General features: G+C 36.8%; 1 protein-coding gene across 1 annotated transcript in view; it reads left to right on the top strand.

The window, feature by feature from the left end:
* Positions 1–23,090, top strand: part of ARHGAP42 (Rho GTPase activating protein 42) — a 282,967-nt gene that overhangs the window by 235,775 nt on the left and 24,102 nt on the right. The window contains exons 13-17 of the mRNA XM_024760359.1: positions 16,997–17,059; positions 17,984–18,058; positions 18,697–18,781; positions 19,391–19,449; positions 21,938–22,043. Coding sequence (XP_024616127.1) covers positions 16,997–17,059; positions 17,984–18,058; positions 18,697–18,781; positions 19,391–19,449; positions 21,938–22,043 — 388 coding nt within the window. The remainder of the gene's footprint in view (positions 1–16,996; positions 17,060–17,983; positions 18,059–18,696; positions 18,782–19,390; positions 19,450–21,937; positions 22,044–23,090) is intronic.

Here is a 23,090-nt window from a genome sequence, read left to right as displayed (position 1 = left end):
TTTTTAATCAGGGGGTTTTGTTCCTTTCCCTTTTTTTTTTTTTTTTTTCTTTTTTTTTTTTTTTGGTTTGTTTTTCTCATGATTCTTTTGTCTATTCAGGGTCTTTCATGGTTCCATACAATTTTAGAATTATTAATTCTACTTCTGTGATAAATGATAGGGATTACATTGAATCTACAGATTGCCTTGGGTAGTATGGTCATTTTAATGATACTCATTTTTCCAATTCATAAGCATGGTATACCTTTCCATTTGTTTGTGTCATCTTAAATTTCTTTCATCAGTGTCTTAGAGTTTTCAATGTACATCTTTCACCTCCTTGGTTAAATTTATTACTGGATATTTTACTCTTTTTGATGCAGTTGTAAATGGGATTGTTTTCCTAGTTACCTTTTCTGATATTTTGTAATTAGTGTATAAAAAGGCAACCGATTTCTGTATATTGATTTTGTATCCTGAAACTTTACTGAATTCATTTATTAGTTCTAAGAGGTTTTTTTGGTGGAGTCTATAGTTTGTTTTCTCTATACAGTATCATGCCATCTGCAAATAGTGACATTTTTTCTTCTTCCTTTCCAATTGGGATTCCTTTTTTTTTAGCCTAATTTCTGTGTCTAGGACTTCAAATATTATGTTGAACAAAAGTAGTGAGAGTTGACATCCTTCTATAGTTCCTAATCTTAAAGGAAAAGCTTTCATCTTTTCACCATTGAATATGATATTGCCTGTGGACTTGTCATATATGGCCTTTATTATGTCAATGTATGTTCCCTCTATACCCACTGTGTTGAGAGTTTTCATCATAATTGGAAGTTGAATTTTGTCAGATGCTTTCTCTGCATCTATGGAAATGATCATATGATTTTTATTCTTCATTTTGTAAATGTATGTATCATGTTTATTGATTTGTGGATGTTGAACTAGCCTTGCATCCTTGGAATAAGTCTCACTTGATCATGTTGTATGATTCTTTTTATATATTGTTGAATTCAGTTTGCTGATATTTTGTTGAAGATTTTTACATCTATTTTCATCAGGGGTATTGGTTTTCTTTTTTGTGGTGCCCTTGTCTGATTTTGGTATCAGAATAATGCTGGCTACATAAAATGAGTTTGGAAATGTTCCCTCTTCTTCAATTTTTGGATGAGTTTGAGAAGGATAGGTATTGAATCTTTGGATGTTTGATAGAATCCATGGGTGACACTCTCCGATCCTGTACTTTTGTTTGTTGGGATTTTTTTGCAATCTCTTTACTAATAATCAGTCTATTCAGATATTTTATTTCTTTATAATTAAGTCTTGGAAGATAATATGTTTCTATATTCTAGGTTATCCAATTTGTTGGCATATAATTGTTCTTAGTAGTCTCTCATGATCCTTTGTATTTCTCTGGTATCGGTTGTAATTTCTCCTCTTTCATTTTCGACTACTTATTTGAGCCCTCTCTCTTTTATTCTTGGTTATTCTAGCTAAAGATTTGTCCATTTTGTTTATCTTTTCAAAGAACTACCTCTTGGTTTCATTGATTTTTAAAAAATTTTTTTTAGTCTCTGTTTTATTTATTTTCACACTGATCTTTATTATTTCCTTCCTTCTACTACCTTTGGACTTCATTCTTCTTTTTCTATGTACTTTAGGTTTAAAGTTAGATTGTTTGAGATTTGTCTTTTTTCTTTAGGTAGGCCTGTATTGCTATAAACTTCCCTCTTACAACAGCTTTTGCTTTGTCCCATAGATTTTGGAATGTTGTATTTCCATTTTCATTGTTCATATTATTTATTGATTTCCCCTCGGATTTCTTATAACCCATTGGTTGTTCAGTAGCATGTTATTTAATCTCCACGTATTTGTGATTTTTCCAGTTTTCTTCTTGTAGGTCTAGTTTTATACCATTGTGGTTGTAAAAGATGTTTTATATGATTTCAGTCTTCTTAAATTTATTGAGATTTGTTTTGTGGCATAAAATGTAATCTATCCTGGAGAATGTTCCATGTGCACTTGAGAAGAATGTGTACTCTGCTGCTTTTGGATGGTATGTTCTATATGTGTCTATTAAGTATATCTGGTCTAATATGCTGTTTAAGGCCATTGTTTCCTTATTTTCTGTCTGGATGATCTGTCCATTAATGGAAGTAGGGTGTTAAAGTCCCCTACTATTATTGTATTGCTGTCAGTTTCTCCCCTTAGGTCTGGTAATATCTGCTTTCTATATTAAGGTACTCCTATGTTGTTTCATATATATTTTTAAATGTTATCACCTCTTGTTGGATTGACTCCTTTATCATTCTGTAATGCCCTTCTTTGTCTTTTATTACAGTCTTTGTTTTAAAGTCTGTTTTGTCTGATATAAGTATAGCTACACCAGTTTTTCTTTTGTTTTTGTTTTGTTTCCTTTTCTTTTTTCATCCCTTCACTTTCAGCCTGCTTGTGTCCTTAGATCTGAACTGAATCTCTTGTAGGCAACATATAATTGTGTCTTGTTCTTTAATCCATTCAGCCACTCTATGGCTTTTGATTGGAGAATTTTGTCCATTTAAATTTAAAGTAGTTATTAACAAGTATGTACTTATTGCCATTTTGCAACTTGTTTTCTGGCTGTTTTTATAGTTCTTCTCTGTTCCTTTCTTTTCTTGCTCTCTTCCTTTGTGGTTTGATGACTTTCTTTCATGTTGTCTGTAGATTTCTTTCTCATTATCTTTAGTGTATCTACTATAAGTTTTTGGTTTGTGGTTTCCATGAGCTTCATATATAGAAAAACTACGTGTGTGTGTGTGTGTGTGTGTGTGTGTGTGTGTGTGTAGTACTCTGTTATAAGCTGATAGCAACTTAAGTTTGGACACATTCTAAAAACTGTACATTTTTACTTCTCCCACCCTCATTTTATGTTTTTGATGTTATATTTACATCTTGTTTTTGTATCCCTTAATTATTGTAGTTACAGTTAACTTTACTACTTTTGTCTTTTAACCTTTATACTAGCTTTATAAATGGTTAATCCACTAACTTTACTATATATTTGCCTTTACCAATGAGATTTTGACTTTTCTATGTTTTCTTGTTACTATTTAATACCCTTATTTTTCGTCTTGAAGAAGTCCCTTTAACATTTCTTGTAAGGCAGATTAGGTGTTGATGATCTCCTTTAGCTTTTGCTTCTGTAGAAAACTCTTTATCTCTCCTTCAGTTCTGAATGATAACCTTGCCTGTAGAATATTTTTGGTTGAAAGTTTTTTCTTTTCAACACTTTGAATATATTGTGCCATTCCCTTCTGGACTTTAAATTTTTTGCTGAATGATCAGATGTTAATCTCATGGAGCTTCCTTTATATGTAACAAGTTGTTTTTCTCTCGCTTCTTTTATGATTCTCTCCTTGTATTTAACTTTTGACATTTTAATTGTAATGTGCTTGTTTTGGATCTCTTTGGGTTCATCTTATTTGGAATTCTCTGTGCTTCCTTGACTTCAATGTCTGTTTCTTTCCCCCAGTTAGGGATGTTTTTAGCCATTATTTTGTCAAATAAATTTTCTTCCCCTTTTTGTATCTATTCTCCTTCTGGGGCCCCTACAATGAGAATATTATTCCTCTTGATGTTGCACCATAGGTGTCTTAAGTAATCTTTTTTTTTTTTCCTTCTGATCTGCTAGGATGAATTCCACTGTCCTGTCTTCCAGGTTGCTGATCCTTTCTGCTTCATCTAATCTGCTATCGAAACCCTCTAGTGTATTTTTCTTTTCAGTTACAGTATTCTTCAGCTCCATGATTTATTTTTGGTACTTTTATTTTCTAACTCTTTGCAGAAGTTCTCATTGTGTTCATCTTTTCTTCCAAGAGGTCAGTGAGCATCTCTATGTCCATTACTTTAAACTCTTTAGCAGGTGAATTACCTCCATTTCAGCAAGGGTTTTTTTCCTGGATTTTTATCTTTTCTTTTGTTTGGGACATATTCCTCTGTTTCTCATTTTGCTTATCTCTCTGTGTTTGTTTCTACATATTAGGCAATACAGTTACCTCTCCCAGTCTTGAAGGAGTGGCCCTGTGTAGGAGATGAACCTGACTTTTCAACCCTGCCCTAACTGTTTGTTGTCTCTGGAACATTTGTAATTATCTAAGCAGTTTAATTTTTTTTCTTGATAAGTCCCAGAGGTTGTGCCAAGACCTATCAGTGTTCCAAAGGGAGGGATCTAATTCCACACCTAGTTTCAGGCTGTTTGGAATGAAGACCCTCAGGTAGCAGCTTTTAAAGAACACATATATATATATAGTATTGTGTGACCATGGTTGTAACTCCCTACTGGCCTCAAGACCAGGTGATTTGGAGGTGGCCCCTTGGTGACAGTTGCAAAAGACAGGGCTCCAAATGAGTGCATAAACTCCTCTCTGGGAGGTACAGTTGATCTGTCATGAGGCCAAGGGATAGTGCAAAGGTGGCATCCCTCAGTCTATATACCCCCAGAGCTCCTCCATAGCTTCTAGATGTGTGGTAAACTTGAAGTCTTCCCCTCAGGCTTAAGCTCTGGGACAAGTAAATAGGGTTTTTTCACAGGAAGTCTGGGGGTGTGTTTCAGTATGCTGTCAGTATCTTAGGGGTGGTTCCGTACCATAAACTGTCTCCTCAATTATTTCAGAGCCATAAGGCCCAGAAATGCAAGCCTCCCTGGACACCATAGCCAGGTGCTCAAGGGCTCTCTCGTACGTGGAATGCATGTGCCTGCTGGCTTCATTGGGCCACAAGAGAGCCTGGGGTGGGACTGCTGGCTGCAGTGGTGCTACAGAAGCACATGATGTCACAGTGAGGCTGATCTTGGGTGGCCTCAACCTGCAGTGGCTTGAAGCAGAATTTCGCTTGCCCAACCAGAGATTGAAGTCAGGCCATGGCAGTGAGAGTGCTGAATCCTAGCCACTAGACCATGATGAGGGACAGTGGCCAGTGACAAAGCCCCTGGCCTTGAATTCCCACAAAGAAACAGAAAGTAGTGAAACAAGTAAAGTGTTTATTAGGAGGCAGAAAGGTACATGTGAATAGACTCAGGCAGACTCAGAGAGAGTCGGACCCTCTTGGTAGTTTGAATCACTTATATGGGGAATTTCTTCTGGCCAGTCATCTTGTTTTGCCTGGCTCTGAATCTGTATTTGGTTTATCTCAAGGTCCTCCCATGTGTGCACGCACATCTCTTAGCCCAAGATGGATTCTAGCAAAGAGGCCTATGGGTAGGTTGACATCACTTATTATGGAGTGACACCCCCTCCCTTTTGACCTCCAAGGAGCCTTTCTGTGCATGTATAGTCAGGAAGGTCTCCTTGACTTCAAGAATGAAGAATATGTGGTCTCTTTATTTCTTATTGGGGCAGGGCTCAGCTTCTCCACGCTCCTGTTATTGTCTTCATCTTGGAGTATCTGTCCATAGAGGACAAACTCCAGCGGCTCAGCCTGGGACCCATCTATCTCCTGCCTCAAGGCCACAGGAACACATGGGGGCAGTGTGAGATAACGGGCTGCAGCAGAACTACAGGGACACATGAGGGTGGGGTAAGACCCCCTGGCTTCAGGGGCACCAGAGGAGAGCGTGGAGGCAAGTCAAGTCCTTTAACTCTAGCAGTGTGGAGTGAGAGCACAAAAATGGTGCTCACCAGCACCTCTGTCCCAGGAGAAAGTCCCAAAGACCTCTATAGACCCTTTAATCTTAGCTAATGAATCTCCTTCATGTATGGTCTAGGAGCTTTTCAAACTTGGTTTTGCATTGGGTCCTGAGGTGAATGAGTCTGCACGTGAGCCCTTTAAGAGCAAACTTTTCTGTCCCCACATCCTTTTGTTGGTTTTCAAAGCCAAAAGTATTGGGCACTCATCTCTCCAGTGCAGGTTGTAAGGGTTGGGGTACCTGATGTGGTGCACGAACCCCTAGCTCCTCAGGGAGAAGTTCCATATTTGTGAGATCCCTTGTGCTTGTGGGTTGCTGTGCCAGAGGTGAGGTTTTTGGTGAGACTGCGCTTCTGACTCTCCTATCCATCTTGATGTGGTCCTTTTATCCTTTGTTGTGGAGGTGCTGTTTAGCTAGTTTTCAGGTCTTTGTCAGATCCATATGTAGTTGTAGATTTGGTGTGTCCATGGGAGGAGGTGAATCCAGGATCTTCCTATACTGACATCTTAAACCAACCCCCATCATGTAGTTATTTTTATCACAGAGGTATTATGTGATATTAAAAGTTAACTCTGGAAAAATCATAGTAGTGCACCTTTGATCTGATGGTACTCAGCAAATTTGAAATTTTCATTCAGAGTTTCTCATGTTAAAACCACTAACTACTGGGCTTTATAGAAACCAAAATTATTTTATTTATTTGGCATTTATTACTTATAAGTATGTACCCTGCTTTATCCCAGAAAGAGATTTGAGGCAATTGATATTTTGTTTGATTTTCTTTTTAACGGCAATAGAGGGTTTCTTTATCTTATTTTCTCTGCTCCAATTTACAAAACTGAAGACATGAACACTGCTAATTTTAGGGGATTGTGCCCAAGATTGTGAAGTATAAGGACATTGTCATAACACGTGGGATATGTAAGAAAACATGTTGTGGCTGTATTATTACTGAATTTGTGTCAAACCATTCTGAATGAACACATTTTATGTATTTTCCATCATATTCTGAATCCTTTTTAGTCATCTGCCACCTTTAATCCTTGGTTAGTTTAGGGTATCTTCATATGTAATTTACATATACAAATTATTTGACATTTAAAATCAAATTTTATATGTTTCTAAGGTTATGTGTATATCCTTTAAAGCACTTTCAAATTTTATTTAACTCAATTGACTTTCATGATGTCTAAATTTATTTTTAAAACAGCCTTAATAAGCCTGACTTTTGGATTGTTATTAAAATACAAGTTAGAATGGAGTAACAATAAAAACTGGGAAAGCACTCATTTGAAAGTAATAAATATTGAGTGTATTCAAAAGCCTATCATTTTATCTGGATGAAATGCTTCCTAGTGATTAATTTCAGAAATTATCAAAAGAAAATGCATAATTTAAAATACCTTTAATGTTAAAGAGTTAAAATAATATTTCCAGTTTTTATTCTTGTCTTCATTTCTTTTTTGCCAATCAGAGTGATTAGTATAAAATCTTTCATTGCCCACTTTTATCTAATCAGGGAAACATTAACCAACCGATAAGAGGTTTGTAAGTACTTAATGTTCATTCTAAACAATTACCTAAAAAGTAATCTGTTGTGTAATTTGCATTTGAGTAGAGTTTGAAATGTGTTTTCTAACATTGGTTTCATTTTTCATATCCAGTATAAAGATAGTCCTTTCAAATTCAAATGAACCTACTCAAAGACAAATCCTTCCTGAAAAATAAATGAATATATATTTAAGATATTGAATAGAGCTTTTGAATGGGGACGTGATCAAGTCAATCAGAATATATTTGATACTTAATGCACCTTGGAACTAGGGTTTTTATCATAACTAGGTAATTTGAGTGAGAAAGTTATCAAATGTACTTATGCTGTGATGGAGGGAGTTTGGGCTTCTTGTAGTAAAGACCCACTCTTCTGGAAATCAGCTTTCCTGTAGTCTTAGGCACCTGAAACATCACTATGCCACCATGTGTAATTATAAATTGATACGTGTTTCAGAGAAATAGGTGTCTGAGAGTCCATGTGTTTGTATGATTTATCTCATTCTGGCTCTTGATATGATGTATCAGTTTTCCACCCAGTTCCCTGAACAGGAGGTGACAGACTCCATCTATTCTCCATAGTTCTCCATGCAGGCCTTTCCTGAGATGTGTGCTCAGCACATATTTGCTCTTATTCTTATTCAGTGCCACTAGGCTTTTATTGCCCAGGGGGAGATTTTGATCATGAAAAGAATCTTTAAATTACCTTTGCTCTATTAATAGGTAGTACTTGAAGTTATAAATCTTAAACCTATTTTTGAGTTTTATTTTTATTATTTTGTCTTAAGCCATAATTTATCTTTAATCCTATTTTTAATCAACATACAGCTCTTATTTATAAATGTACTAATTTTAAAAGTAAGTCATTTTCACTTCTTTATTTTTCCACAAATTTGATAAAATTCTCCCACTTATACATTTAATCAATCAAGCCTCTACAGACATGTCAAATTATAAATACAAAACTAGTGAATTTCATTCTCTCAAACTCAACACCCTAATGAGACAAATTTGTGATTCTGGCAGAATATAATCTTCCTAAACACCAGGCATCTTTTGTAGTCTAGTAAATTTGCTTATAAATGCAGAAAATAATACCTTTTTAAGTATTCTAAACGTTCTAAAAAGTTACATGTGAAATTGTGTAGTCATTTCAAAAGGTCTTGCTACATTGGTATAAAGCCAAGTTATCCAAAATTACACTTGTTTTGGGTTGTTTTTACACATTCTTGGAGATTCATATTTGCTTACCTGAACAGGATCAGTACTCTGTTTTAAAAGTCAAGACTATGGCATATGCCGCCAATAAAAGAAACTGAGTAGTAGAGGCACAGGATTGATTGCACCTTCTACAACTAAGCTCCCCCTTGCTGTGGGGTGGACTTTTTGGTATTGCCAATTTGCGTGAGGGAGGCTTTCTAAACATTTTCAATCCAACATGCAATGAAGTGCCTTTCCAAGTCCTCAGAATTTAATCTTTTTTTTTTTTTTTGCGGTACGCGGGCCTCTCACTGTCGTGGCCTCTCCCGTTGTGGAGCACAGGCTCCGGATGCGCAGGCTCAGTGGCCATGGCTCATGGGCCTAGCCGCTCCGCGGCATGTGGGATCTTCCCGGACCAGGGCACGAACCTGCGTGCCCTGCATCGGCAGGTGGACTCTCAACCACTGCACCATCAGGGGAGCCCAGAATTTAATCTTTTTGCATATAATTTTGAACAATCTACTATATCAAGGCCTAAAATTTATTAATGGACTTTTGAATCTCTTCCTCAGGCTGTAATTTTACCCCTTTCTCTTTTATCATGTCTTATCAGCCACTATTTTTCCAGTGATTTAATGACTCCTAGGACATATCTTTATGCTAAACAGTATTCCAGATTCAAGCACTTGATCCTATTTAGAGTAGCATCATGTTTTCTTCCTAGTAATAGGTCCAGAATTTTATTTGTTTCAGTTCACAATTATATGCCAGTGATTGTGAAGTTCTCAAACTCTTTCTCTGATCTTGAATAAATCATGCGAGTTCATCATGTTATGAGTTCAGCATCTTGTGTCTTCTTTATGTTTGCCCCTTCCATCATTTTTCTATACATCATTTTGTTTTCTGAGATCTATGTCCCTTTTTGACACTTGACTCTCCCCCAAGGTGGCATTATGTCAATTTTAGTCTGTAACTTCTCTCACAGTTGGTATTTGAAACCAGTACCAGCCTTGATTCATTTGCCATCTTGAGAAGTGCTTCTTTATAGCCTTGGTAATTCAGATGGATTCCACTTATCTTAAATTATTCCTGTTATCCTTTGGAAACTCAGTTTTGCTGGGCATGTGTGTTTTTGAACTGTGGAAGATAACAGTCAAGCTTAGGATGGTAAAATCTAAAACTAAGATAAAAAAAACTGTTTTGAATGTCAGCAATTGGGAGTAGTCTGTGCTTTCACTGAAAACCCTGAAAGCAACAGACAGACGAAGAACTATCTAGTGTCCTAAAATAGGGCCATACTGTGAATATACAGAGAACATAGGCTGTTCAATGGAGAGTGAAACTATGCTGTGACTGTAATGGGACTCTTTACAAGCCTAACCTGAAAAAGTCTCCCTACTTTGTGGTTACTCTTAATTTACCATTTTCAGAATCTAGATGCTGTACATGAGACTACCATAATTTAGTAGAGAAGGAAGATTTGACTCGTCTTTATGAAAAAAGCATCAAGTTAAAAAGCTAGAGCGTTGGTCAGTTACAGGATGTTAAATCCACAGATACTTTTCTGGTTGTAAAATATACCACAGTATCCTTTTCTTGAAATTATAAGACTTTGGGAATGGATTTATTTTGAGAGTACTTACTACGCAGATTATCACTCAATTAAGATTAGAACTAAAAAAAAAAAAAAGATTAGAACTAAACTGTTCCTCAAGCCGTGCCATTGAAAATATAATTCCGCCATCTGAGCTCATTTTTCAAAGAAGCAAATTATCTGTCTTGAGACACCTTTTCTGTCATGAGACTTTCATCATGGGACTAGTTGTTAACAGGGGCAGAGGCAGTTGCCTTTTTTTCCTAGGCTTGCTTTCTCTGGCAGTGTCTCTTGGTGCCCTGAGCCTTGTCCCCACTCATACATACATTTGATTTGGTGGCTTTTCAGCTGGTCCCTCTACCCTAGGTCTGGAGAAATTGGGAATTGCGAAAGGAAAGGTTTCTAGTTCTCATTCTCATGCAATTCAGTTCAACGATACTCCATTTTGGAACTACTTTATTCCAATCATTGTGAATAAGAAAAAGGAAGTTCTTTCAAATGATGTTTCTGCTATTAAAAGTCACTACTCATCTGTGTAGTGGTAAAGTCTCCTAACATTCAGTTCTCATGTACAAAATCAAAGGGATTGGACTAGAAGATAATTTTATAATTTCCCAACAACTCCAAATTTCTACCACTCTGTGTTTCAGTGGCTTTTCCCATGTGTACCCAGGGAATGTATTCTCCCCAGCAACAAAGAGAAAAAGTGAACTCAATCTTATCCTTGGCAAGCGCCATCTGTCACAAATGTTTTGGCACTTCCTACTGCTATTTCGATAGCTCAGTTCTTCTCCCCAAGGCCACTGAGCAAATACAGTTCTGTTTCCATCACTGAGACCCAGGAAGAGGGTCAGAGCTCAAGTCTTCTTCATGGGCAGAGCAGAAAGAGAAAATAGTTTGGGCCGGGGCTGTGGAGAGTTAACTGCTACCTTTAGGGAAAAGAGAAAATGTCCTGTGGGAACCACAAAAGCCATTAAATGCACTCATCTTCTTTTCCTGTTTCTTTCAAGCCACGTGTAGTATGATATTAGTTGTCTGTGATAGGGGCCTTTTAATCTGAAATGGCAGACTAGAAATGTGAATTGGAAATTAAAGACAAGTGCCGCTTTGTTTTGTCAACCCTGAGAATGTATTGTAAGGCCAAGTAGATTACATCTGTAAGGACATGCTGGGTTTTTAATTACTAGGAAATTGAAGGTACAAGGACTTTTGCTTTGTTAGCTGCATGGAAAACAATTCTTTCTTTTTTTTCCTCCTCATGGCTTTTTGAATTCTGTTGAGATTAATAGCTTTTGTGCTGCTAAACTGCCTTATGGAAACTTTACTTGAGTTTCAATAAAAACTTCAGCCCTGAATAGTTGCTGGAGGGAAATAGGAATGTTTCTATTTAACTTTTGATTAAATAAATTAAGTTCTTTAGTTAGCCAATCTTCTTCTTCACCCCCAAAGGCCAGGTATCATTAATATTGTAAGATGTCAATTCCTGGGAATTTGTGGTAGTTGTATTTTGCATACCCCTCTGGTCCTCTCTACAGAGAGATACTGGGCTGGGGTAAGAGCCCTGGAGAGGAGTTGACAAAAGCAACTCCTGTTAGCTGATAAGCTCTATCCCTTGTAGAAGCCAGAGAGGGTACTTGAGCAAGCCAGCTACAAACCAATAACTAGCCAGCTATGGATCAGTAAGCACGTGTTGTCTGCCTACTCTGGGCCAGGCACTGAGCCCTGATTCAGTAGTCCGTACTTCAGACAGATGCATATGCTCCCCTCTCTACCGCTGCAGCAGGAGTACTTGCCCTCCACTAAAGAAAGAATCAGGATAAATTATCAGCTTTTAATGGTGTGATTTTGTTTAGTAAGAACCCCTTCCACTGACTTCTCATTTGAACATTAAGGAGTTCCCAGGTTTTCTTTTTTAAGCTATAGAGACCTATTTTTGCTGAATTCTCATTAGCACTAGCATACTAAGTGTAGTAACCCCTTCATGGCTTTGGAAGGTGGAAAGGTTTCCTTTACCGAATGTGTTTGTCTCTGACTTCCCTCAGAAGCACCCCTCCTTATGACTTCCTCCTCCATCACTCACTGGGAGACAGAGGGTGGTAAAGCCTGTTTAAGCTATATCGCTTTCCTCTCCTCAGACCTCAGCAAAAACTGCTGAGTGCTTGCATGAAGGCATTGTTGATCAGTAGTTTGTAAGGCAGCCATGAAGGGTGCTGCCTTTTTATATGAATGGACAAATCAGTAGCCAGAAACTCGGATAAATACCAGTTAAGCGAGGAAAAGCGAAGTGTGTGGGATTGGCTTTATTCCATTTAGTCCTTTTTTTCCATAACAATCTGTTTAAGTTGTACATGATTAAATCAGAACTGGCCAGGTTATGCTGTGGTCTCAGAGACTTAATCACAATAAAGGTTCGTCTCTTGAATATGCGATATGTCCATTCAGGTCAGCTGTGATTCTCTGATACATAACTTTTACTCTAAAACCCAAGCTCATGTAGTACCTTCTCTCTGTAACATTGATGATCTTGTACCAGAGGGGGGAAAAAAATGGCAGACTTCTGCAATACATACCAGCTCTTCCTAGCTGATGGATAATGACATTTGTGACTTCCATTTATATTTCGTTGGCTAGTGCATATCATATGACCAAGTCTGTCTTGGAGCTGAGAAACATAATCTTCCTGCAGGAAGGAGCAGCAAATATGAGTGAACAGTAATCGCAGGCTACTACAGTTCCGTTCCAATGAGAGGATGTGTTTGTTCATTGTGATTATTGAAGTTTAATGAGAGCATAGGGACATATATGTGAATATCCAACTTGTTGTCTCTTCAGTGGTCAGCTAGATTCGCAGGGCCTGAGTGGTTTATGCCTGATCTCCATTTTTTTAAAGAAATAGATCACTGTGGGCTTCCCTGGTGGTGCAGGGGTTAAGAATCCCCCTGCCAATGCAGGGGACACGGGTTCGATCCCTGGTCTGGGAAGATCCCACATGCCATGGAGCAACTAAGCCTGTGGGCCACAACTACTGAGCCTGCACTCTGGAGCCCGCAAGCCACAACTGCTGAGGCCCGCATGCCACAACAACTGAAGCCTGCGTGCCTAGAGCCTGTGCTCCGCAACAAGAGAAGACACCACAATGAGAAGTCCGCACACCACAACGAAGAGTACACCCTGCTCACCCCAACTAGAGAAAGCCCACACGCAGCAACGAAGACCCAATGCAGCCAAAAATAAATAAATAAATGTATATTAAAAAAATAGATCATTGCCCTGGCCCCAAATATTTTAAAAATAAGTAATATAGTATGCCTCTGAAAAATAACACTTGTAGCAGATAGTACCTCAAGTCCCCGTGACTTCAGCCAGACCCCAAGAACACATGCGATTGACGTATGTAGATTTTATATTCTCCTCTAGCCAATAATGATGATGATGATAACAGCCAACACTTCTGCAGAACTTACTATATTCCAAGTACTATTCTAGGAGCTTTGCAAATGTTAACGTATTTCATCTGTGAATAGCCCTGTGAAGACAGTACTACTATTATCCTTACTGTATAGAAGAGGAATCTGAGGATGAGAGAGATTAAAACTGTGTCCAGTAATACAGCTGCTAATTGGGAGAGTACTGTCTCTTTCATCTGGTTAGTACTAGTGGCTGACCCTTTTTTTTTTTTTTTACCGTTTCTTCTTTTTCTCAGTGATGTGTGGATAGGAGCACATGGGGAAGGAAACTAGCATCTGATTATGTTTGTTCCATTGTTTTCCACTCTTCAGTGCTTTATGTGGATTTTGTCTTCATCTTACTACAACCCTTTAACATAGATATTGTTATTTCCCTCATTTTATAGATGAAAGAACTAGAGTTCATAAAAGTTAATAGGCACACTTCCATCCACAAAGCAGTAAATAGTAGAGCTGAGATCCATCCCAGGTTTGCCTGGCTCTAAGCAAAGCTGGGTGCTACCTCTGCACCACGGAACCTCTCTATACTATTTCAGGCAATAGAAAAGGATGTTCAAAGGAAACAAAACAAAAATGCATGGTTATTTTTGCCAACACAGTGTATTTTTTCACATTTCTGAATTTATCGATAGTTTTATTTACTCACGTGAAGAGAGCTAAAGCACAAGGTCCATGGGACACATCAGGACAGTGGCACCCATGGAATGACCTGGCAGTCAGACTGAATGTTTGTAAAATTTTCTTCTTCATAATTAGCCTGTGATACTGGTTTACTAAGATAGAATGGGGTATTGCCACCAAATATCCCAGTATACCTTCAAGATATAGCCTGGTTATTACTTATTTTTCTCAAAATGGATATTTAAAGAAAATCTGTTTTTATATATCACAATTATTTTCATTCATTTAGCCAAGGGCAGGTTTTACTGAAATTTTTAAAAAATGGATTTCTCTTTCTTTTAATATTTTTTATTGAAAAGTTGAAAAATGTGACCTGAAGAACCAAATGTTATAAATGTCAGGAACTTGCAGTTTTAATTGATACAAAATGCTAGTGTATCATTTTTACCAGGGTTACATTTTTTGGCTCAGTTTCTGTTATTAAAAATGAAAATTAATAATTGATTCCTCACTTCTCCATTCTACCTGTTTTTTTCCTATGTTCAATAAATATTTTAAATTCTCTGAATATATCCATACTATAATGCTGTGCTTGGCATTTTGGGTTATTGGAAGTAAGCAATCCCTTCTTGGTGCCCAAAGAAACTCCCCTCTCATGTAGGTAGTCAGCTCTAGAAAGATGCTTGACTAATGGCCATTCATTCTTGCATGTTGAGTTCACCCAAAGCATTCACTGAGTTCTGTTCCCTTGACATCAAAGGCACTGGGGACACACAAATAAATAAGCCAGTTTGTATTGGTAGCAATATATATTTTAGTTTTGGCATTTTTACATGTTTAAATCTATTTTTTATTTCTAAAAACTAATTTAAAAGATATATAAAATAGTTACAAAATCCAATGAATAAAAATGACAATTTCTACCTTCTGTCCTTTTCTTTCTTACTTGCAATTTGCATGATTTTTCTAGAGATTTTTCCTAGGAAAATAGAAACATTCATACCCTCAAATTTTATGTTTTAAGAAATTGGGTTGTATTGTCCTATAGATTACTTTTTTTTGCCTAACAATGTATAATAAATATTCTACCAAGTCAGTACCTCTAGATTTTTTTAATTTAAAAAAAATTTTTATACAATTTTTAAAGGTTACTTTCCATTTACAAAATTATTACAAAATGTTGGCTATATTCCCCATTTTGTACAATACACCCTTGAGCCTATCTTACATCCAATAGTTTGTACCTCCCACTCCTCCCCCACTAGTAGCAACTAGTTTGTTCTCTATATCTGTATCTGCTTTTTTTGTTATATTTACTAGTTTGTTGTATTTTTTAGATTCCACAGATAACCACTGGTAACCAATAGTTTGTTCTCTATATCTGTGAGTCTGCTTCTTTTTTGTTATATTGACTAGTTTGTTGTATGTTTTAGATTCCACATATAAGTGATATCATACAGTATTTGTCTATCTCTGTCTTACTTGTTTCATTTAGCATAATACCCAATTGCTGCTATTCTTTTTTATGTCTGAATAGTATTCCATTGTGTGTATATGTACCACATCTTCTTTATCCATTCATCTGCTGATGGACACTTAGGTTGTTTCCATATCTTGGCAATTGTAAATAATGCTGCAGTGAACATTGGGGTACATGTATCTTTTTGAATTAATATTTTGGGTTTTTTTGGATATATACCCAGGAGTGGAATTGCTGAGTCATATGCTAGTTCTATTTTTAGTTTTTTGAGAAACCTCCATACTGTTCTCCACAGTGGCTGCACTAGTTTACATTCCTACCAACAGTATACAAGGATTCTGTTTTCTTTACATCCTTGGCAACAGTTGTTACTTGTGTTTTTGTTCTTTTGTTTTTTTGATGATGGCCATTCTGACAGGTATGGGATGATATCGCATTGTAGTACTTCTAGTTTTTTGATTTCTCATTTCTAATCTCAGATTTCTCAAACTTTTCAGTCAATTCAGTTTCAGTGATTTTCGTTGTCTAGGATTTCTTCAAAGTTTTTTGTCTTTCCTGGCACCTATTTTTTTAGCATAATTTTTTGATATATATTTTTCTGTCTGTGAATCTGTGTAGTTAAATGGATGTATTTAATCCACCATCTATAAATGGAAACCAGTTTTAATTTTTTATTGGTTTGAATTGTCTTCATATATTATGATTTGGGAATATTAAGAAATACAATATGTATACCACATCTGATGAAAAATTTTATTATAGTATCAAAATATTTTTAAATTTTTCCTCTGAGTGTTATTTGGTATTTTTAAATCCATTCTCTTTAAACAAGTAACCTAACTTGATCTGGCCCCCAAACCTTAAGAAAATTTGAAAAATCTGAAGAAAATCTGTCAAAAAGCAATGAAAATAAATTGCTGTTTCGTAATAGAGGATCTTTGGGGGATTTTTAGCGGACTTACTAAGCATATTTTGAATTATTTTGAATATGATTCAAAATGCAATAGAATAGAACATTGAGCTTGAATTCAGGAGACCTGAGTTAAAATGTGGCTCTAGATCTTAGAACAAAGAAAAGCAGTTTTCAGCAACTTGGTGAACCATCTTAAGATTGCAAAGCTTTCTCTCTACCTCATAATGTTGTTTTGAGAATCTCATAGGAAAAAAATATGTGAATAGCTATGTAATATAATTATTAATTATATCTAATAATATAATTATTATTAGATTTATGTCTCTAATGAAGCAAGTTGATATAAAAACGTTGATGAATGTGAACCTCCCTCCTTCACTTCTACCCCCAAATAAAAATTACTATGCTAACCAAAATATTTGACAAATTCAGTAACAACCCCTGTGCCATCAAGCCATGAAACTACAGAGCCAACTGAAGCAGGAATGCAAGTTCAGCATAAATACTTAATATGATTTTCTTCTACTTTCAGTGTACTTAAATGAAGCAGGGTTCAACTTTGTGAGAAAATGCATTCAAGCTGTGGAAACGAGAGGTCGGTGTTGCCTGATGGTACACTGTTACTGTTGTGTGGTCCCTTCTTACATAGGAACTGCTCAGAATGAGGATATACTTAGTTATTAACAGGAGATTTATTTTAAGTAATATATGAATTATAAGTTATACAAACACATAAGTAACTATACTTTGAACTTCAGTTTACCAAAATCATACTACAGACGTACTTGATTTTTAATGAATTTTCATAATATAGCCTCATTTTACTTCTTATTGATGGACTCTGTTTTTTTTCAAGCTTTAGGAAGGTAAGATTCCTAAGGAGCTTGAATTCAGCTCTCCTCTTTCCCTACATTATATCTCAGAGTGATTTTAGTCATTGTCACAATTTCAGCACCTTTCCTCATTCTAGTTATGACCTCGGTCCTGAAGTCCTCTCCAGTTGCCTTTTACTTCCTGGAAAACTTGTCTAAAGCAAAACCTCCTATTGGGCTTTGGAGTTCTTTAAACTTAGATTCAAATTTTGGTGCTGCCACTTAGAAGTTTTGCGAAGTTAAGTAGGTTCCCTAAAATCTCTGAATCTGTTTCCTCACCTTTAAAGGGAAGCTATCAATTCCATCAAACTGTTCAACATGCAGGACTCTGTGACTGAGGAAACAGAGTATGAGAAATACTGATCATCCCTTTCCATCTTGGATGCTTTTTTATATTCAAGTAGTGGTGAATAAGCAGGTGTACTTTGCTATTTTGAAGCTCTTTAGACTTTCAAATCACTGTTCAATGTCTGCTCTAAGAAATATATGTCTGATGGGTGTTTCTAGGGTAGGTTTGCTAAAGTTAGACTGTAAAATTGGATACATAGCTTTCAGATTTTGTGTAGGCATATATCTGAGTTTTTAACATTTTGTACTTCAGAAGCTGTGTCTTAAGCCATTTTCTTGTGATTTTTCCTTCTCATTAGGCATCACCATTTTAGGTCTTTACCGAATAGGAGGAGTGAACTCCAAAGTTCAGAAACTCATGAATACCACATTTTGTAAGTTTTGGATGAAGCCAGTTACTTACTTAATTTTTGCATTCTTAAAGAAAATTCAAACCATAGGTTTCTTTGAGATCTAGATTATTGCTTATCTTTGAGTATTTTCAAGTCATATTTAAAATTAATATTTGTATTCAGCTCTTAAAGTCCATTGTAATAGATGAACAATCAGAATTTGAGAAGGGGCCCTTTTTATAATATTGGACTTTTCCTCAAGTATCCTTTGATTAGCTAGAGGTACAATAGGATTTATGGATGCTGGGATTCAGATTGCCTGACTTGGAATCTTAACTGGGCCCAGTTAAAAGCTTTGTGACCTTGGGTAATTTGCTTAACTTCTCTGTGCCTTCACCTCCTTATTTGTAAGCCTAATACATAGTAAGTGTGCTGTGATGTTAGCAATTAGCAAACATCTGATTTGAAAAACTATATTCCATTAGAAATCTTTGAGGTTCAGTGTCAGAGTGAGCTTTGCACCAACTCATGCAAACAACAATCCTAAAGTTAACTCCATTGGCATTCTAAGAAATACATGCCTCTCTCTGTGACCTACTTATGTTAGTATCCATTTTCTTAATGGTGTGAGTGATGTTTTGAATTGCACAGTTTAAACATCTTATTTTAATTCTTTTCAGCTCCCAAATCCCCTCCTGATATGGACATTGATATTGAACTGTGGGATAATAAGACAATAACAAGTGGGCTGAAAAACTACCTCAGGTGAGGGGGGCTTAACTCTTGCCGCTGTGCTGTGGTTTCTCAGTCACCCTCTTGGGCAGTCACCACGGATCCCAGGGAGCCCCTGTTTCTTAGCTTCACTCCTTAACACAGTTCCTTCACTTAAGGTGGAATAGCACAGGGTGGTAATGGTTATGTTTAGCGTTCTGGAACTTATATGTGCTTGTTCAAACAATACACTTAAAAGGCTGCAATAATTTATGAATACTAAATAATAATTTCTGTTTCATGTTAGATTTGAATTCGGGTTTTCATGTATTTTTTTAAGACACCACAAGTTGAATTTGAAAAAAAAAAAATTTTAACTATTGCCCCCATATCTGAGAGGGATTTTGCTCCTATGGTCCAATAGTTCTCACAAAGTTGAAAAAAAAAAAAAAATTGTCTCCCAGCCTCCCATTTTAATACAGTGGTGGCAAGAAGTGCTCAGGGGCATTGGTATCTTTGAGGTCTGCATTTTAGAACTACCTGTAGACTCCCTGCTAGGACTTTATCAAACGCCTAATTACCCAATTCTTAAAGAAGCACTGAAAGGTCAGGGGAAATCAGAAGATACTGCCATTCTAAAATTTGCTTCATTCTCTATTGTAGGTGCCTGGCAGAACCACTGATGACTTACAAATTACACAAAGATTTTATTGTTGCTGTTAGTAAGTACATTTCCACTGGATGCATTAAAAATGATGTGGTTTTATGCTGTATTAGAGGTGTAAGTTTAAACCTGCTAGTTAACATTTTCCTGTCTATTGCTTAAGAAACTGTCATTCTCATATGTAATAGTTTACAATATGGTTATAAGAAATCACAGAGTGAACTAAAATACTTTGTTACTTAATAAGACTTTATTGGGGTGGCGAGTATGATGTCATTAGAAAGAGCTGTGAGGAATTATTCGAATTACATTTTACTTGATTGGTGAATGTCAGTTTCTTACAAGAGCAATTTCATGGTTAAATAAACAAGACCACAAATCTGTACAGTCAGTTATGCCAGTGCTTTCACTATACACATACTCACATGCTGTGCTCCTAAATCTGGAGAAAGAGTCAGATATTTTTGGCAGGCAGCAAGCACCTTTTCTCTCTTTTTATATTTCTTGATGATGATCAGATATTTATGTTGTTTCTTTAGATCTGTGACTGCCATAATGTGATATGAATAGATAGGCTTAATTCAAGATTGGGGTGGGGGGGAGGGGAAGGGGCCAGTGACAATCTTGTAACCTGAGAAGTTAGAAGTGTGTACTTGTAAAACGTTGGGCTCAAAGTGCCAGGTCGCCATCTGAGCCCATCACAACAAGTTGTAACACTTAGGAGTTGGCATTTCATTGTTAGGATGTATGAGATATGACTGTAACAAGAGTATTTTTCACAGTCTAAGAAAGAAATCAGCTGCATTAGTTTACCACACATTGTAATGTCACAGGAAGTATTGTCTACTGACAAAAGTGTCAGGTAAAGCTGAATGATCTTGGTTTTCAGTCCAGCGTACATGACTGACCACATGATCTCACAAACATCTATACTACTTAGCTTTCTCCTGAAAGCTCTGCATTCGACATCCTCTTTATAGAAATCTGTCTTTGTAAGAAGAACAAGACCTTAGAAAATATATAATCCAACCTCATTTTATTAACTAGGAAATCAGGACCCAGAGGGGGCAGATGACTTTGTCCAAGGACACTAGTAAATTCATAGCAATATCAGGACTACAAGCCAGCTTTTTTGACCCTTAACCTAGAACACTTTCTTGCAAAAATTTAGTTTTATAGAAAACGGTGTTTGATCCACTTAGCTAGAATGACTCAATGAGCTGGTTGTTCTGATACAAACATTTGGTCACAAGATTTTTTTTCTTCACTTCTGTGACAAATAATGATCATATTATTCACTACCGTGATAATTAAAATGTGTCTTATGTATAAGAATTTATCTTTTGTTTGGGTCAAGGATCATAAAATTAGGTATTATTTGGGTTCAAGCAAGAGAAATCCAGCTCAGGATAAAAGGGGAGTTATTCAGAGACTAAGGGGAGTCCCTCAGAATTCCTTGGCAGAGGATGGGTCCCACCTTCCATGGCCTGCAACCAGGAACCTCAGAGTAGGAAATAGATGTTTCTCTGCTCATCCTCCCAATGCTTTTTGGAGGGTCTCTCATTTTTGTTCTTTGCTGCATATCTGCCTCATTCTTATCTTCGCTTCCAGACAGATTTTTCTTGGCTTTCTACCTGGTTTTACATGATGTGCCTTTTCACGTATCCAGCAGGCAGATCAGTTTTGGTGTCTCCATTCCAACGCCAGGGAGAAACTTCATGTCTGGCCCAACCAAAGCCAGGCTCTTTCCTTACCTCATGTACAAATAGCTGTGCCCAGAAGAGATGAAGGTCCCATAATATAAACCCTATGTGTTGGGCACTTTCTGAAGAAAGGGCTTGGCAGGGTGAGCAGTCAACCCAGAATCTGTGTATTGTAGTAAGAGACTATTAAATAGATTCCTTGTTCTGAAGCGTTAGAAGTTTCTCTAGGAGACTTGTCAACATCTTGGCTTTTGCCTTGTAGACTAGACTTGCTTTAGATGATTTTTTGCTTTTCAGATTTACCATTGTCAGCGTGGGCTTAAAAATCTACCAGGCCTTTGTTTGTGCAATAATCCTGACACCTCACAAAAATAACTCCCTGCCATCTTTGGATCTATAAAATTTGGAAAGGAATACCTGCTTCCTCTGGTTTGATGGAGTCACTTGGAGGTTTCAGTGCGTTAGAGTGTATTGTAGTACCTGGCACATTAGGCCATTTGCAACAACTGCTGTGATCACTCACGTTGCCAAAGGTTTTATTCTGTCCTTGTGTAGCAAAACCCAAGGAGGAGATGAATTATGGTTGTATGGAAGTATACAGCTCAGGGGCTAAGAGCACATGTCTGGATTAGATAGAACTTCGTTTGAATTCTCTACTTACTGATTGCAGACCATGGACAAATTACTCAACGTCTCTAAGCCTTAGGAAATGATAGTGATAATACTTACCATGTGAAGCAGTGCTTATAAGGCACAATGGGTGGAAGTGGTTATGATACTTTAATTACTAATGTTTATATATGCATTTTAATACAATTAAAATTTGAACCTTTTTTGTTACAGAGTCTGATGACCAAAACTACCGGGTGGAGGCTGTACATGCATTAGTGCACAAATTACCAGAGAAAAACAGAGAGATGCTGGACATCTTAATAAAGCACCTGGTCAAGTAATTCTCTGACTTATATTGTTCACTTAATTACTTGTTCAGCTGTTAAACTTAAGCTGTTCATGTCCTTTTAAAGGATGTGATGGAGCTATAACCTTGCTATTATAATCAGAGTCCATTGAATGTGCTTAAAAAATGATGTGGCAGTTTGTTTTTAAGATACATCTATACGTGTGTGTGTGTACCTGTGTATGTTTACGACATGCAAATAATTATATCCTTGCAACCGTTATACTAATGATGGAAAATTTTCATGCCAACTTAAAAATATATGAAGGGGTATATAGCTCTTTCCCAGTTCTTTTAGATACATTGTAAGCCCAAAGTTTGAAGACCAGTTCTCTATTCTACTAGGGTCACCAGGTTATACCAGGTCAAACTGCCACTTGAATGTTAGCTTCCTTCTCCAGATTCATAGTATCTGTCGGTCTCTGAAGATCTTTCTAACTCCGCTGTTAGTTCATCTATGTATTTAAAAATCTTGATAGATAGATATTGTATTAGTCAAGTTTCTCCAGAGAAACAAAACCGATAGAATATCGTGTGTGTGTATGTATATATATACACACATATATGCATATATGTATGTATGTATATATATATATATATATATACACATACATACACACACATATGTATAAGAGAGAGATTGATTGATTGCAAGGAATTGGCTAAACAATTGCAGAGGCTGATTTTAAGGCAGGCTGGAGACCCAGAGAAGAGTTGAAGTCGCAGCTTGAATCCAAGGCAGCCTGAGGCACAATTCCTTCTTCCTCAGGGACCTCAGTCTTTTTCTCTTAAGACCTTGAACTGATGTTAAATGAGGCCCACCCATGTTATGGACAGTTGTCTGCTTTACTCAAAGCCTACTGATTTTAAGGTTAATGTCATCTAAAAGTACTTTCACAGAAATATCTAGAATTGTGTTTCACCAAATATCAGGGTACTGCAGCCTAGAAAATTTGACACGTAACTTTAGCCATCACAGATCTATCTTGACTCACACACACACACACACACACACACACACACACACACACACACACA

The sequence above is a fragment of the Neophocaena asiaeorientalis genome, unplaced genomic scaffold (assembly GCF_003031525.2).
Source record: "Neophocaena asiaeorientalis asiaeorientalis breed wild unplaced genomic scaffold, Neophocaena_asiaeorientalis_V1.1 scaffold601, whole genome shotgun sequence".
Classification (NCBI taxonomy): Eukaryota; Metazoa; Chordata; class Mammalia; order Artiodactyla; family Phocoenidae; genus Neophocaena; species Neophocaena asiaeorientalis.
Note: the sequence above shows the minus strand (reverse complement) of the source record. Positions and strands in the feature narration are given on the sequence as shown.